The sequence below is a fragment of the Schistocerca piceifrons genome, chromosome 4 (genome assembly GCF_021461385.2).
Source record: "Schistocerca piceifrons isolate TAMUIC-IGC-003096 chromosome 4, iqSchPice1.1, whole genome shotgun sequence".
In the NCBI taxonomy this organism is placed as follows: Eukaryota; Metazoa; Arthropoda; class Insecta; order Orthoptera; family Acrididae; genus Schistocerca; species Schistocerca piceifrons.
Window position 1 is genome coordinate 512,943,800 of NC_060141.1, and position 16,785 is coordinate 512,960,584.

At 43.3% G+C, this 16,785-nt stretch overlaps 2 protein-coding genes across 3 annotated transcripts in view; one reads left to right on the forward strand and one right to left on the reverse strand.

Moving 5' to 3' along the window:
* LOC124795003 (DNA polymerase eta) overlaps positions 1-6,014 on the reverse strand; it is a 197,713-nt gene extending 191,699 nt beyond the window's left edge. Inside the window, exon 1 of the mRNA XM_047258757.1 lies at positions 5,657-6,014. Within this exon, the coding sequence (XP_047114713.1) occupies positions 5,657-5,784 (128 nt within the window). The 5' untranslated portion in view covers positions 5,785-6,014. The remainder of the gene's footprint in view (positions 1-5,656) is intronic.
* A 225-nt stretch (positions 6,015-6,239) lies between these two features.
* The window catches only part of LOC124795530 (nuclear transcription factor Y subunit beta), a 114,807-nt gene continuing 104,261 nt past the window's right edge, over positions 6,240-16,785 (forward strand). For both annotated transcript variants that reach the window (XM_047259602.1, XM_047259603.1), the window contains exon 1: positions 6,240-6,485. In XM_047259602.1, the coding sequence (XP_047115558.1) occupies positions 6,395-6,485 (91 nt within the window). In that variant the 5' untranslated portion in view covers positions 6,240-6,394. The remainder of the gene's footprint in view (positions 6,486-16,785) is intronic.

Here is a 16,785-nt window from a genome sequence, read left to right on the forward strand (position 1 = left end):
GTTATCTGCTCATGTACATTCAGCTCATTTTAAACAACCCTATTATATATTAATGGATAGATAGTGACTTACCATAAAGATAACACACAAAGTTGCAGACAGGCACAATTAAAAGGCCCTCACACATAAGCTTTTGGCCACAACATTCACCAGAAAAAGAAAGAGAACCGAAGACCACTTATTCTCACAAGAAGCACACATGACCTCCAATATCATACACCAGTTGTGCTCCAATCATTGCACAGCTTTTTATATTGGTATGACTACTAACCGGTTGTCCACCAGGATGAATGACCACCAACAAACTGTGGTCAAGAGCAAAGTTGATCACCATGTGGCACAACACGCAGCTGAACCATAACATGCTTGATTTTAACAGCTGCTTCACTACTTTAGCGATATGGATTATTCCCTCCAAACTGAACTGCAAAGATGGGACTTATTTTTACAGCACATTCTCCATTTCCCTAAATATCCCGGCTTCAACCTACAGTAACATACTCTCCCCATACCTTCCACCCCCTCTGTCTTATTACCTCCTCCTCTTTCTTGTCTCCCACCCTCTTTGTGTGCCGCCCTCTGCTAACACACTTGCCCATATTTCCCTGCTCCTCTCCTCTTTTGGTCCATTTTCCCCACCACTCCGCCCCACAACCTCCCGACGTTTTGTCTGTTGGCAATCTAGTCCCTGCACACACTGCCAGGAATCGTTCCTCTCTCTCTCCCCACCTGCACGTTGGTATCCCTTCCCCGGCACCTGTAGACTGCTGCTTGTATTCCACATGACAGTTGCGTTCTAGTCCGAGCTGCCGCACATGGTGGTTGAGTGTGCAGGGGGCTTGTTCATGTGAATGAATGGTATATGTTTCTTATTATTTTTCTTTTTCTGATGAAGGCTGTGGCTGAAAGCTTGTGTGTACATGTCAATTGTGCCTGTTTGCAACTTGGAATGTCTTTACAATAAATAGCAAACTATCTTTTCCTACATTGTTGATATTTCAACCAGGGTTTTCCACTGTTCCATTCCATATTAAACCTCTTCTTGTGCAGCTCTTTCCCCTCCTCAAGAATCTTATCACTGTTGCTGGTATTTTGCTGCCATCTTTCTGTTTGTTTATCCAAGTCTCATTTGCAAACAACAGTAATTGTACTGCTATAGTTTTATAAAATGTAATTTCTGTATCTTTTTAGGTTTGCAATCAAGTGTTCTGTTTATTGCCCACATATTGCTTGAAATTTGTGCAGCTTTTAACCCATATCATCTTGCTATCTCAAGGGCCTAAATGTTAAATGTAATTTTAAGTAACTTCAGATGTACTCCAAAGGAGTTAACATTAACAATTTACACAGCCTGATAAAAGAAATGAAGCACACAGAAGGGGATGAGGACAAGAACTGAAACTTCATGGGTTGAGAAGGGGTGTGATGTAATTTCACAATTACAAAATCGAGTCAAATATATAAAGAATCTAGCCGTATACTTATCAGTATGACATTGCACGCCTTCTGTTCCGGATGTATGCTGTGATTCAGTTGGGGAAAGGTGTCATAAAGCTGTTATATCATCTCCTGAAGCAAGCTAGCTCATAACTGTTGTAACTAGTCTTTGGTATCCGGGATAACGGCATTGGAAAGCAGTTGTTGACTGAGTTTATCTCACACATATTTTATTGGGGGACACATCTGGAGAGCTCATTGGCTACAAGGGAGAGACACATACCACATTTGCACAAGTGTTGTCCTACTGAAATAAGGTGCCCTGATACTGTCTCGTGAGCCATAACACATGAGGATTCAGGACATCCATGACATGAAGTCATTCTCAATGGTTCCCCCTACCATGATGCCAGGAACAGCAATAATACCACTGTGCCCCTCAAAAGCACTGGAAGAATGGAACTTCTTCCAATGTCACCGATGCACTCGCTGGTAATGGCCACCTGGGGCAGGGCACAATTGTGTTTCACCACTGAACACAATGTAACACCATTCATAAGCAGTCTATACTTCCATGTCATGGCACTATCCCAAACGCACAGTTTGTGTTATGTCATCTACAACCTAGCACGGGACAGTAAGTCCATACTCAAGCAGCTTCTAGTTTCCAATCAGATGTGCATGATGACACACAATGTTGCAGAGAACTCATTACTTGCTCTCCAATGACAGACACAGATGTCAAGGGTTTCTTCACGCAAAATACAGTGATCCTTCCTTAGGGTGATCAGATGTGGTTAACCAGAAATTTGATGAGGAATTGGCCTGCCCTCATATTCCCATGTAGTCCAACATCAAGCCACTGTTAGAGCCAAACGCCCCACAAATCTGGCTATTTCATAGTTTGACCAAACAGCCAATGGAGACCCACAATGCGGCCATTTTCAATCTCTGTCTGAGGCTGATTACACTTTCTCACTATAAGTATGCATCATTTCCATGTCCTTCACAGCAGTCACTCAATGTTTGATGCTGTTCACATCCCTTATACACCCTTTCAAGTGTGGTAACAACACTAAATACAAACACTTGTGGCCTTTCTACCTGTAACAGAGAACTACAAGTTTAATCATTTACAAACTGTCTCATGATTTGAAATTACATTGACATCCGACCATGTCTTCTGGATGCTCCCCTTTTTTTGTCAGCCATCGTGCATAAATGATCTAGTGGGTAATGTAGGAAGCTCTGTTGTTATGTTTGTGAGTGATGCTATTGTGTACTCAAAAGTTGTGTCACTAGAAAAATGTAGTGTACCATACTGCAGAAAGACTTGCAGAGAATCAACAATTGGTGCTGCCCCTAAATAGTAGAGGAGAATGACTGCTGTTCAATTGCACTATTGGCAATAAACTATTGGAAACATTTAACAACTGTAAAATAGCTAGGTGCAACAGTCCTCAACCACCTAAAGTGGAACGACCCTATTGAAGTCATTGACTAAATGGGTGATGCACTCATTCAACTGATTCTTGAGTACTGCTTGTCAGTCCGAGGCAGTAAGCATATTTCACCATGGGCTCCCTCCGAAGGTGTGAAATATGGAGTTGCTTGTCAAAGTCCAGTGGCAGAAGGGACATGAGATGCCATGTGCATCAGCAGGATGGTTACTCAAACTTGGGGGGGAAAAAATCTTGAGAATTCTAGGTATGGGGAGCATGACGGTGCCATAAGAAATCTCTGATAAATTAACGTAGAGTGGGGTGGGTGGAGCACTTTCGTTTCCTCTCAGTAGTTTAACTGCAGTTTATAAACATCAATAACTCATATCAATATAATAGAAGGAAACATTCCACGTGGGAAAAATTTTATATAAAAACAAAGATGAGGTGACTTACCGAACAAAAGCGCTGGCGGGTCGATAGACACACAAACAAACACAAACATACACACAAAATTCAAGCTTTCGCAACAAACTGTTGCCTCATCAGGAAAGAGGGAAGGAGAGGGGAAGATGAAAGGAAGTGGGTTTTAAGGGAGAGGGTAAGGAGTCATTCCAATCCCGGGAGCGGAAAGACTTACCTTAGGGGGAAAAAAGGATAGGTATACACTCGCACACACGCACATATCCATCCACACATACAGACACAAGCAAGTTTCCCCCTAAGGTAAGTCTTTCCGCTCCCGGGATTGGAATGACTCCTTACCCTCTCCCTTAAAACCCACTTCCTTTCGTCTTCCCCTCTCCTTCCCTCTTTCCTGATGAGGCAACAGTTTATTGCGAAAGCTTGAATTTTGTGTGTATGTTTGTGTTTGTTTGTGTGTCTATCGACCTGCCAGCGCTTTCGTTCGGTAAGTCACCTCATCTTTGTTTCAATAATTCATATGGAATACTATTCATATAATTAATACGCTTTGAAATATCAAGTATTTTAAAATATGTGTTATATAAAACTTCGTAAAATCAAATTCTAATGCAAGATTAAAAACACAGAATTCCAAGAAATTTTATAAAACTCCCAAAATTCCCTGAGATTTCCGTGACTTTTCCATGTAAAACGTAGTTCCCTGAGAATTCCAGGTTTTCCAGATGAATTGTCACCCTGATCACAGAAAAGTTAGCCATCAAATTTCTGAGAGCATGCATTTCAGAAGAGTCAGGCAACATCATAACACTTCCTCTCATACACAAGTAATGGAATGATCACAAAGAGAAAAATCAGATAAATTAGTAACTGACAGTTGTTCTTCCAAATTATTCTTATCAACTTAAACAAGAAAGAAGAGATATGATACTGATACCATATGTAACCTCTGCCACACACTGCATGGTGGCTTGCAGGAAATACACATAGACATGCAATGAAAACCCTCAGAGCTGTACAACAAGTCAAGGTATACACCAACAAAAGACAAGTAAATCATAAAAACTTATTCAGTATACTGTATAAACAGTGAAGTATCAATATACAGCTCTTCATTCTAGATCATATTTGTGCTAATATCAATTAAATGTAGTCTAACCTAGTAAATTACCCCATTTCTTTTTTTTTGGAAAAAAATGTTGCTGCATCCTTAGTAATAATAGACAATAACTGATTATCATTTATTGGTAGTTGAATATTTACTTGATTACATTGGCACTTTCAAAGAAAATGATTACCTACATCAGTAACAACAGAACAACCTTTACAATGAACACTGCTATTACTGCTATTTGCCATGATCTAACTGAATTTTTCAAGTCTTTACGCAAGGTAATCCAATAATTTTTAATGCACCTTTATAGTTTCCTTTTAAAATGGTAAGACTTCCCAAATTCTTGTTTTATGTTGGATGACAGCATGTTTAATATCTTTGTGCACGAATACACAGTAGTAAAGTGAACCCCACACAGGGAACCAAAGCCTTAAATTATTTTTGTGGCTTTTAGCCTACTGGCAGATTAACTGAAGCCTTCGGTACTGCTTCACTAAACTAAAACTGTCAATTCTCAACATAAACTAGACCTCAAGCTGCAATACAGATCAGTATTTCATAAGAATTAAGATTTTGTATTCACATTTATTGGCTTCACCATCTTGCAACCAAACAGTCACCTTTCAACTTAACCTATAGCTTGTGCTACACTACAATCAATCTGTCAACACAACATACATTCTCAAAAAATAATATAGGGACAAAATATATTGTTAGCGTCCTGTTCCATTCCCGTACATGCATGTATGACATCACACACCACATCAGTACATCATGTGAGGAAGATAACATCTGGTATCAGTGCGTTCAGTTATACAATATCACAGTTCAGCTAAAACTTGATTTTATATCAGTAACAAAAACAATTAAGGTGTAGACGTGATGAGAAATAAGTCCAAGTAATATTAAAGTAGTTAAAAAGCACTGTTTATAATGTGTGGCTATCTGCACAAAAATTTTAATGGTCACTTCTGCTGAGTCCTTTAAGTAAGGTATGTTGTCACAGAAAACAATCCCAATGAAAATATACAAAATATTCTTATCAACACAGCGAGATATAGTTGTAAAATATGCTGTACGAGCGTCGTTATCGGCTACTAGTTACAGCTGGCGTTATACACCACATTAACTATTGTTGTTCCAAATATCTATAGCGTTCCTGTCAATGCATCTGAAAATGGCAATCAAAAGAGATGATGTGTTCTAACTGAAAAATATTACCTTTTTCACGCAAACTTACCCCCCTCCTTGCCATTGGTTATATTGCACAACAGCCATGGGTTTGCCTTTTAAGGCTGGATTTAATCGAGTTTCAACTTGACAGTAAAAACAATCCATATCAACTAAAACAACAATACGATCGCACATTTTGAAGATTTCCTCCGACGAATTTATATTCTTCTTTCCAAAAATCTAAACTTTTCTTATTGATGGGCATTACATAACCGCAAAATACTCCATCTCAGAAACATAAATTCGCAATTAAATACGGTTTTTAGAAAAAAGAGAACACGACATGTAAATACATGACCCGTAATAAGGAAAATAGGTAGAGATCGGCATAAAAAAAATTGCTGCTAAACAAAACTACCCGCGCTTTGATAGCTTACAAAATGTCTAGTGTCAATAATCAGTCCAACCAACATGATAACATGAAGACGTCTTTTGTCCGCTTGCTCGAATTCTTCTGCTTAAAACCCCGCAAAAGGAATTAACAATATTCAAGAGTTTTACTAAGTGTTTAACAGGACTGACCGAAAGTTTTGTGTATTTTTTAATCTAGTGTTTGCAAAATATATCGGTGACTTTTGTTTGTTCTACGCAAAGATATTAGTTGTTGTAGTTCGTCAAAATGTAAATAGTGTTCTACTGTTCTAGAATTCTAGAAGTCTGTTGTCTTGATATTGCTGAGTGTATAGCGTGAACTGTGTGAAGCAGACTTAATTTACTACTGCTGGGAAGTGATACAGCAGGGGTAATGGATACAAGTGAAAGCGGAGATGATTTGGGAAATAATTTCCTTGCCGTGGAAACTCAGAATTTCATGGTTCACGGCGAAGAACTGGACGGTGAATATTATATATTCTAATGTATTAACGGTTGCTGTTTGTTAGATTAGTTATTTTCTTTAATAGTTAACAGCAAGTCTTGTAAAATATAAGTTGTGAAAATTTAATTATAGGTATTTTCATATGTTCGCTGGGTGTGTTTGTGAATACTATTAAAGTAATCCGTATCCTTGTATCCATGAATTGTTTGTGTAACAGATTTCATATTCTAAAAGCAATCGACTACCATAAAAAAATCTGCATTTATGCTTTTGTTTGATTTGCTTGATATTAAATTGCCTTAAGTAAGTAACTGTGGATTCCAAAGTAGACGAAGCTCTTCTATGTTGAAAGAAGTAGAAATGTAGATTTTTTTTCGTAAAGTGCAGCACAGTAGAATGAAATATTATATAATTGCATTACTACTACGGATTAAAATCAAATATAGGAATGAATCCCTGTGAAGATACTCTTCAGTGGAGTGGAATTTTTCAACAAGTAATTTATTAAACTGCTCCATTCAACTCATAATAAATTTTGTTTCTGTACTCCTTACTGGGATTGTTGTAGGTCCCAATATTGAAACATGCTTTATATTACTTTCTGATAAAGAGAAATATCCATAATTATTATTGTCATGTCAGAGACATACATTGGTGTACCGGTACAGTTAACATTTCATATAGTCTTTGGCCAAAATTTGTCCTCTTCCAGTCCAGTTTTGTCACTTGATGGAGGTCTTCTGCAGCACAGCAGACTGTGGACACAATTGACACTGAAGCATGTGCTGGACAGTATAGAATTCTCCGCAGTCATAGTTAATATTGTTTTCTGTACTGTGTAGCTCCACCTTGGCCGATTAAAACTTGATCCACCCACTCCTGATCCTCAGCTTATTCAAAGATTTCCAGGTCCTCCATTCCTTGTCGTGTCCTGGAGGCAATGTTTCTCAAACTGTTTTCCATTCAGATGGAAGGGAAGTCTTATCCCTCCAAAGTTGCACCCCAGCATTTTCAACTCTGTTGCCAAGTATGTTTGATGTACTAAGGAAACTCTTCCTGGACTTCAGTCACTGCGAATGAGGTTTAAGCCCATACACATGATGAGAGTTTGGGTTTGGTCCCCTATCTTTTGTTCCTTATTTGCCCCAATTTCTCTTCAAATGGGAGGTGCTACATTCCTGCCATGCAGTAAATCCATTAGACACTAGCAGATTTCAAACAACCTGTTGTAATTCTGCAGGTGTCATCGAGAGCTACATCTACCTGTTCGGTGTGTGATTATACCGAACTGATGAAACATACTCAGTGGAGGAATAGGCTAATTCAAGTGCAGATGTTTGGATGTTTTCAGGTTGTGTGCCCTACTGTGATCCAGGCAATTTTCTTAACAGATTGTTACTGGTGGAAACTTTCAACTTGTGATTCATGCTGTCTCCCTTGAAAGTAAGAGATCTGTCCAGTGTCACTCGTAGGTAATTTGAAATGTAGCAATGTTGTAACTCAACTCCTGACCATACTATGATCAACTTATAAGTAGCTTTCATGTTTCTCAAATGAAAAGCACACACTTGAGGCTTTGAAATGTTTGGTTTAAGATGTGCTATAATATCTTGATAGATCTCGAAGGGCATTTGAGAGGATGTTCTCCACTGATTCAAAGTCTGAGCTCTGAGTGGCAAGACAGAGGTCACCAGTATGCAGGAAACTGCTGTTGTTGGGGGCTGTAGTATGGTCATTTGTATACAGGCTGAATAGGATTGGAACACACACACTTCCTTTGGGAAGACCATTTCTGTGTCTCCATTGACTGCACTGCCATTGAAAGGCAATGAAGAACCTGTGCTTTTGCAGAATTGCTGCTGTGAACTTCATTAGGCTAAAATCCATAGTCATATTGTATACCTTGCCTAGCACTAGCTGGTAGTTGACAGCGATATAGGCTGCTGCTAAGTTGACAAATACTGCCCCTGTCATCTTAGGAGCTTCAGAACCATCTTCTGCGAACTGTTTAAGATTCAGCAGTTGTCCAGTGCAGCTTTTACCGGGATGAAATCCGGCTTGTTGAGGTAATAGCATGGCGTTGACTATAGCTAGGTGGTGATTAAAGAGTGTTATTTCCAGCTGTTTGTATAGATGACAAAGTAATGAAATGGTCTAAAACTCTTTGGATTATTCCCTTCTGTACTAGGTGTCAGCAAAGCAATCACTTGGTTGTTCTGCCATATCTTCGGGATTTGACATTTGCTCACGGAAGTATTAGAGAGTTGCAGTATCCATTTCTTTGTTATTTTAAAGTGCTTAATTGCTTTGTTTGTATATCATCTAAGCCAGCTCATATTTCCATTCTTACTTTGTTTAATAGCTTTATCTAATTCTTCCCTGCTGAATGATGATGTAGGCAGATTGTTCTCTTTTCTTTGCAGTATTGTCTTTTTTGTGGGTTGTCATCATGTTCAGCAATAACTGATGTACTATTTTATTGGCTGTAATGACATAGTCTACAGCTGTTGTAGATGGATCATTACTTAAGTGTTTCGGGAGTCTCCGAGCTGTATGGCTGTCTCTTTTTCGATCCAAGTTTTCTGTGGCTTTAATCCATTGATTCCTTTTTATTTTCTGACATTGCCAAGGATACACCCTATTGATTTCTTTATACCTTCCTTGGCCTGATCATATGCCAATCACAGTCTTCAAGGAGTCTCCTTTCTTGTACCACAGTATCTGTGATGGAAATGAGTGTGGTAGTAAACTAGCTGACAACTCTCTCTCTCTCTCTCTCTGTGTGTGTGTGTGTGTGTGTGTGTGTGTGTGTGTGTGTGTGTCTGTGTGTAACACCACATATAATTCATATAACATACATCTATCTTCTACAATGTTATTAGTATCCCATAAAAGAAGTCCATCACTCAGTATTGTATAGACACAAGGAAAACAAACTGATTTCTTCATTATTTGAAGAACCTGCAGCTGTAATCACGTAACGGATGCAAGGCACTTTATTATGGCAGTGTGCACACAAGGTGGTGGGTGGTGAGGTGAAGCACATTTACAAATGGCCATGTAATGCTTCAACTGATAGTATCATTCTTCCACATCAGTATGTAGCATGCTATTTAGTGTATGTGTAGGATGTTTAATGTTGAGGAATTTTTGAATTTTTTCATTCTTTGTCCTGTAATATCTATTTTAGGGGACCAGATAAAAATTTGACTATTACACACTCAATAGACCTTTATGATATCAAACTTCAGTATAAATTACAAATATGAGTAAAAAATATGTTTCTTAATATATGCAATATCTGGACCCGTGGAATAAAGTATATGAATTATATGATTTAAACAGATGAAGAAACTCGTGAAATTAAAATAATGGGTGATCATTCATTGAAACAGTGCTCTGCAGAAAGTTTCAGCAGGCTAGCAGACAGCATCTGAAAGTCTGTACAGACTCACAGACAAGCCTGTAAAAGTCTGTGTGTCTTCCCCCTTCCACCACCATCTGTTCAGCCACACTCAGTTACTGAGCTCTTGAAGTATGTGGTTAACAATGTACTCTGTGTTCTACTGGTGTTCTTATTAATGAAGCTTGCCATAAAAGTGTGTAAGGATATTTCCTAAAGATATTACTTTGATTGAAGATTACAGTGAAGAAGAAAAAGTATTGTTTTACGTACAGGTTGGCTCAGAGGTTAACTCAACTTGCAAGTAGCATGAAATCAAATACTTAAATTTCACCATCTTTTTGGCCAATCTAACTTGCGCACCCTTTTAAGAAACAAAAGATGCCTGCAACAAAAAGTCTGGGAGAAATATCGTTTGATCATTATTCTGAAAATAAAAACCCTTTTGTTGATACAATTCCAGGAAAGTCATTTTGCCCATCATGTTACTCTAAGATATTTGTAATGAACAAAGAAAGGTATTGTGGTAGTTAAGATAAACAATTTTGTGACTCATCAGATATTACAGAAAAAGAGGATTTAGCTTGTGAAATCCAAAATGTTTCTCCTGCTAGAAAATTAGAAAACTAAATGAAGAAAGACCTTTCCCATTGAATGCAAAAATTGAGAAAGTGGCAACTATTGTCAAAAAGAACTGGGAAGTTTCTTTTAACAAGAAATGTACTAAACCACATCGAAGCGCTAAAAATTCTCCAACTGAATATGATGATTTGATAGAAAAGCTAAAAACTAAATGTCATATTTCAAACAAAGAGGGCAAAGTTAGGATTATCAGTCTACTACTAAATTCTTGGAGTCAAGCAAAAGAATTTAATGTGTCAGAATGTTTGGGTAAATTAACAAGGCAATTAGTGAAACAAAAGGGTTTTTACCTACATTACAAAAGGAAAAGTGCACCTAATTTCGTGGATGAAAACACAATTGGAAAAAGTTATTAGGTTTTGTGAAGATAACAATAACCAGCAGTTTATGCCTGGCACAAATGATCATGTTTCTGTTAAAGAAAATGGTACTAAAGTTCAGAGACAAAAACATTAATATTGTACGGCTTTAAATGCATTATTCATTGAATTCAAAAAAATAAAATCCTGATGTTAAAATTGGAAGGTCAAAATTTTGCGACTTCAGGCCGAAATTTTGTGTTGTTGCTGGGGCATCTGGCACCCATAATATTTGCATCCGTTTGTACCACTGAATGTAAAGTACTTGACAGGTGGGGCCAGTCTTGGAGTTAAGTATAAAGACCTTTCAGAAGTTCTGCTTTGCACTACTGGCAATTACAATTCTATGATCATGGGAAAATGTCAAGACTGTCCAGGCAGACAAGCTTTACTTGACATGTGTGAAGAATCGGAAGATGATGATTTGTTGCCTGTCAGTAGAAAATAGAAATGGTGACAATTACAAAACCATGAAAAGAGTTTTATGAAGTGTTGGTAGCTAACCTTGGAAAACTGAAAATGCATCATTTTATGCCAAAGCTCAGGGCAAATTTCTGAAAGTTGATGAATGCTTAGTTCTTGCTGACGTTTCTGAAAACTATTCCTTTTTTGCTCAAGTTGAAGTACAAGGATACTACTGGGTAAACAAACAGGCCACAGTTCACCCATTTGTGTTCTGTCATAAAGATAAAGTGCGCACTTTTCAATTGCAATTAACAAACTAGGCCTACATAGAACAGTACCACCGTTCCATAAACAAACTGCTCTGCTTCTCTGATGCTGCTGCAAGCCATTTTTACACACACACACACACACACACACACACACACACACACACACACACACACGTTCACAAAGAAGACTATGGACTTTATGCAGAATGGCATGGGAAGAATGCGTGTTTTGGTGTCTGGGGTACAACAAAGCGAGCTGTCTCAAAAGCTAGTCTTCAGCAGACCTTTGAGTACTGGATCTTGGCATCTCAAGAAATATTTAAATTCTGTAAAGAATAGATAAAAAGGATTAGCTGTGATTGTGTAAAATGTAAGGAAATACAAGAACTCTACACAAATGTCATGGAAGAAGGATTCAACACTTGTCAGAATATCAAAGGCCTCTGATCTTGTCATTGTTTTATATCTGTCGCACAACTTGCTCAAGTGTAAGATCACATCAACATCCCCTCCCCCTGCGGGTCCGGGGGTTAGAATAGGCCCGAGGTATTCCTGCCTGTCGTAAGAGGCGACTAAAAGGAGTCCATCCCCCTCAAGGGGGTAGTTAGCGCCTGCGTCTGGAGACGGACGGTTCCACGACCTATATTTGTGGTCTTTTTGGTTTTTTCCCTTCTCGTTTCTTCCTTCCTTTGGTTGGTTCCTTACTTTGTTCTTCTCCATCTCACTGTCTTCCTTACTCTTTCCCCTGCCTTCTCCTGCTTGCCTGCCTTCTCCTGCTTGCCTGCCTTCTCCTGCTTGCCTGCCTTCTCCTGCTTGCCTGCCTTCTCCTGCTTGCCTGCCTTCTCCTGCTTGCCTGCCTTCTCCTGCTTGCCTGCCTTCTCCTGCTTGCCTGCCTTCTCCTGCTTGCCTGCCTTCTCCTGCTTGCCTGCCTTCTCCTGCTTGCCTGCCTTCTCCTGCTTGCCTGCCTTCTCCTGCTTGCCTGCCTTCTCCTGCTTGCCTGCCTTCTCCTGCTTGCCTGCTCTGGTCTCCGCCTCAGCGTTTGAGACAGTCTGTCCTCTCTCTCTCTTCCTTTTCCTCTTCTTCCTTCCTCCCTGTGCGCGCCTGAAGGCCGACCCACGCATTCGCACGCGTAGCCGGTGACGGGGTAACGCGTAATTCCCCGCCCTGGGTAGACAAGTAAGGCACACACGTACCCCCTGGTAAAGGTCAGGCCCGGGGAGGGGTGATTGCCTGAGCTGATACCTTCTGACCATGCCGATTCGTCCCTCCGTCTGTTTACACCTCAAGTCACACCTCCCGAGAAACCTTCACCTAAGGCGGGAGTGCCCTCTGAGAGGGTCCCCATAAGGAAGGAGTGCGCCATCGGAGACGCCGGCAATCATGGGGGATTCCTCCGCAATGTATTTTTCTTCTTCTCTCTCGACTTCTGCCCACAAACGGAAACATGACCAGCCACCAGTGACAAAAGTACTACCGCCTGCCCCACAGTTCCTCGTCGTTTCTCGATCTGAGGACGGAAAGGATTTCTCCTCTGTCAACCCTTTCGTTATCCAGAAGGGCGTAGATGCCATAGCCGGATCTGTCAAATCTTGTACCAGGTTGCGTAACGGTACCTTATTACTAGAAACTGAGAGCGCCTTTCAGGCACAAAAACTGCTTCGGGCCACACTCCTGTACACGTTCCCTGTCCGGGTGGAGGCTCATCGAACTTTGAATTCGTCTCGTGGTGTAGTCTATACTAGCTCCCCCGACGGATTGACTGACGAGGAGATTCAGTCTTTCCTCGCTGAGCAGGGTGTGACGGCTGTCCATAGGGTCATGAAAAAAGGTCAACAATGACCTTGTACCGACCCGGACACTTTTCTTGACCTTTGATAGTGTTCAGCTGCCATCGCGCATCAAAGCGGGCTACGAGGTTATTTCTGTTCGCCCCTATGTCCCGACACCTACACGCTGCTACCAGTGTCAGCATTTTAATCACACTCGCCAGTCTTGTTCCAATGCGGCTAAATGTGTCACTTGTGGCAGGGATGCCCATGAGGGTGACTGTCCACCTCCGTCTCCTCATTGTGTGAACTGTCAGGGTGACCATGCAGCGTCCTCCCGCGACTGTCCCATCTATAAGGAAGAACGCTGTATCCAAGAAATTCGGGTCAAAGAGAAAGTGTCCACCTCGGCTGCTCGCAAGCTGTTTGCTAGTAGGAAGCCGACGCTGCTCCCAGCGGGGAAATACAGTACTGTCCTCGCCTCACCTCGGACTACCAGGGAGGTGGCAACCCAGACATGCGATCTGATCTTCAGCACCACGGTCGTCTGTTTGGCCAGTACTAAGATCGCCCGGTCGACGTCCACTCCTCCTCCCATCACCCCACAGACACAAGCCCCTTCATCAGCTTCTGCTAAGACGAAGACCCAGAAGTCAGATGCATGGGCCTTCAAGAAGGAACCGTCCCGTGCAGACGTCCTACGTACCTCGACCTCCCGGCCATCGACCAGTACTTCCACCAAACGACCTTCCAAGAAGGCTCGTAGGAAGCACAGTTCTCCTTCTCCGCCACGGCGCATTAACCCCCCTGCGGGTCCGGGGTAAGAATAGGCCCGAGGTATTCCTGCCTGTCGTAAGAGGCGACTAAAAGGAGTTTCAACCATTTCGGCCTTCTATGTGATGGTCCCCCTTGGGGTTTGACCTCCATTTTTCAAAATTCTACAGAAGTACGAGCCTTTTGGGGAAGGACACCTTACATGGTGTACCACTGGTCCTAAGTGCACTAAGACCTTGGCACTCAGCATTGCACCGGCGTTGTAACCGTACCCACTATTCCTCAAATTGGGCCTAAACGCCTGATGGGTTGTCCAAGTTACGCCCATAGTGCATCTCCATCTGCACCAGCAATTATGATGGACTTTCCATGGCACTAGAAATCCAGCACGGTAGCCAGCCCGTTGTGGTGGGGTCGTCATGTACCCTCTAGGTTGTAGCCCCCTGACAACACAGGGATCGTACTGCCGATACCTGAGCTGTACCCTCCCGACGTCGGCCAAGGAGTAGATGCCCGTCTCCTTGGGGCATCAGGACTCCCGGCAATGGTCATCCTGCCAGGTGGCCCTTGCTGCGGCTGGGTGGCGCCTGTGGGGAGAGCCCCTGGTCGGAGTGGGTGGTATCGGGGCGGACGTTTCGCAGATGAAACGTCAACACGTATCAGGTCGCTCTGCGGCCGAGTCTTTCAAAAGAAAAGGTACCGTTTCTAGTTCTGGTTCTCCTGCCCTTTCCCCCTTGGCCACTCCATGGGAGGAGGGACAGGCCCGCCGGCTTGGGGCGAAGTACTTCCCCCGCTATTTGGTCTGTTCTCGAACCGATGGGGGGATGTTCGCCACCTCCAAGCCCATGTTCTTTGTTCAGCACATTGAGGACGTCTTCGGGGAAATCGAGGCTCTCAGCAAGATGCGATCAGGGTCCGTTCTTATCAAGACCACCTCCGCCACACAGTCGGCGGCGCTCCAGGCGTGCAACCGCCTAGGGGACATCCCAGTATCCATTGTCCCACATCTGGCACTAAATAGGACGCAGGGGGTTATTTTTTCATCGTGACCTCCTGCTACAATCTGATGAGGAGCTCAGGGCCAACCTGGAGCGCCGCGGCGTGCATTTCGTCCGGAGAGTCCAGCGCGGCCCCAAAGACCGTCGCATCGACACCGGGGCCTTTATCCTCGCCTTCGAGGGGGACGTTCTCCCGGAGAAGGTAAAGGTGGTGTGCTACCGGTGTGACGTGCAACCTTATGTCCCGCCTCCTATGCGCTGTTTTAGGTGTTTGCGCTTTGGGCACATGTCGTCACGGTGTGAGGCTGAGCCCCTTTGTGGCAATTGTGCACGTCCTCTTCGTGAGGAACATACATGCACCCCACCACCTCGGTGCATTAATTATCCTGGCGTCCACTCGCCTAGATCCTCAGACTGCCCCGCCTATCAGAAGGAGAAGAAGATACAAGAAATTAAAACTTTGGATCGGCTCTCTTATTCTGAGGCCAGGAAGAAATATGACCGCCTTCATCCCGTGCCATTGACCACTTCGTTTGCCTCAGTTGTGTCCACTCCTTCCGCGGTATCCTCACCCCTATCCTGTCCCCCCTCCGCCTCCTCCGCCCATCAGGGGGCTCTGCCTCCGCCTCCCAAATCCCTCCCTTCCAAATCCTCCTCCCCCGTGGCCCCCACCCCCTCTGCCCCAGGGGCCACCCTTCCTCCTCCTCCTCCTCCTCCTCCTCCTCCTCCTCCCCCCCCCCCCCCCCCCCACGCCACCTGAGAAGCAATCCTCTTCTCAGGCGTCCATCGGGGAAACGTTCCGGACCCCAGCTTCCGAGGTCCGGCGTTCCAAAACGGACCCCGCGCGTGAGGACCTTTTCCGGGTCCAGCCCACCATCCCTCTGCCTCCTTGGCCTTCCAAGAAGGCCTCCAAGAAGAAGTCTGTATCCCCCTCTCCACCCCGGCGCGTTTCGTCTGACGCTTCATCCGTGAGTCGCTGCTCCCGGCCGTCCTCAGTTTCGCCGGGACGCTCTGCTGCCAGGCGCTCCACCGGCCTTTCGTCGGCAAATGATGCGGCCCCTCCTACACTATCAGGGACAGCGGCCGCAGCTGGCGACGAGTCGATGGAACCGGATCCACCTCCCGTCAGTTGTAGCGTTGTTCCCTCGCAACCTGGCCCTCCGCGGCCGTCGAGGTGACCAGCTCTTCCCCCGTCTCGTTCCCCCAACCTTTTGACTAGCGATGGTGTTGTTTCATTGGAACATAAGAGGTATTCGATCTAATCGGGAGGAATTACAAGTGCTCCTCTGCCTGCACTGTCCGCTCGTCCTTGGTTTCCAGGAAACCAAGTTGCGCCCGACTGACCGTATTGCCTTTACCCACTATACCTCGGAGCGGTATGACCTCACCCCTGTGGACGGTACCCCAGCTCATGGTGGGGTCATGTTGCTCGTTCGGGACGATGTCTATTACCATCCCATCCCATTGACCACCCCACTCCAAGCAATAGCTGTCCGCATTACTCTTTCTGCTTTTACTTTTTCAGTTTGTACCATCTACACTCCACCGTCATCTGCTGTTAGTCGGGCTGACATGATGCACCTGATTGTTCAGCTTCCCCCGCCGTTCTTATTGTTTGGCGACTTCAATGCCCATCATCCCCTTTGGGGCTCTCCTGCATCCTGTCAAAGAGGCTCACTCTTGGCGGATGTCTTCAACCATCT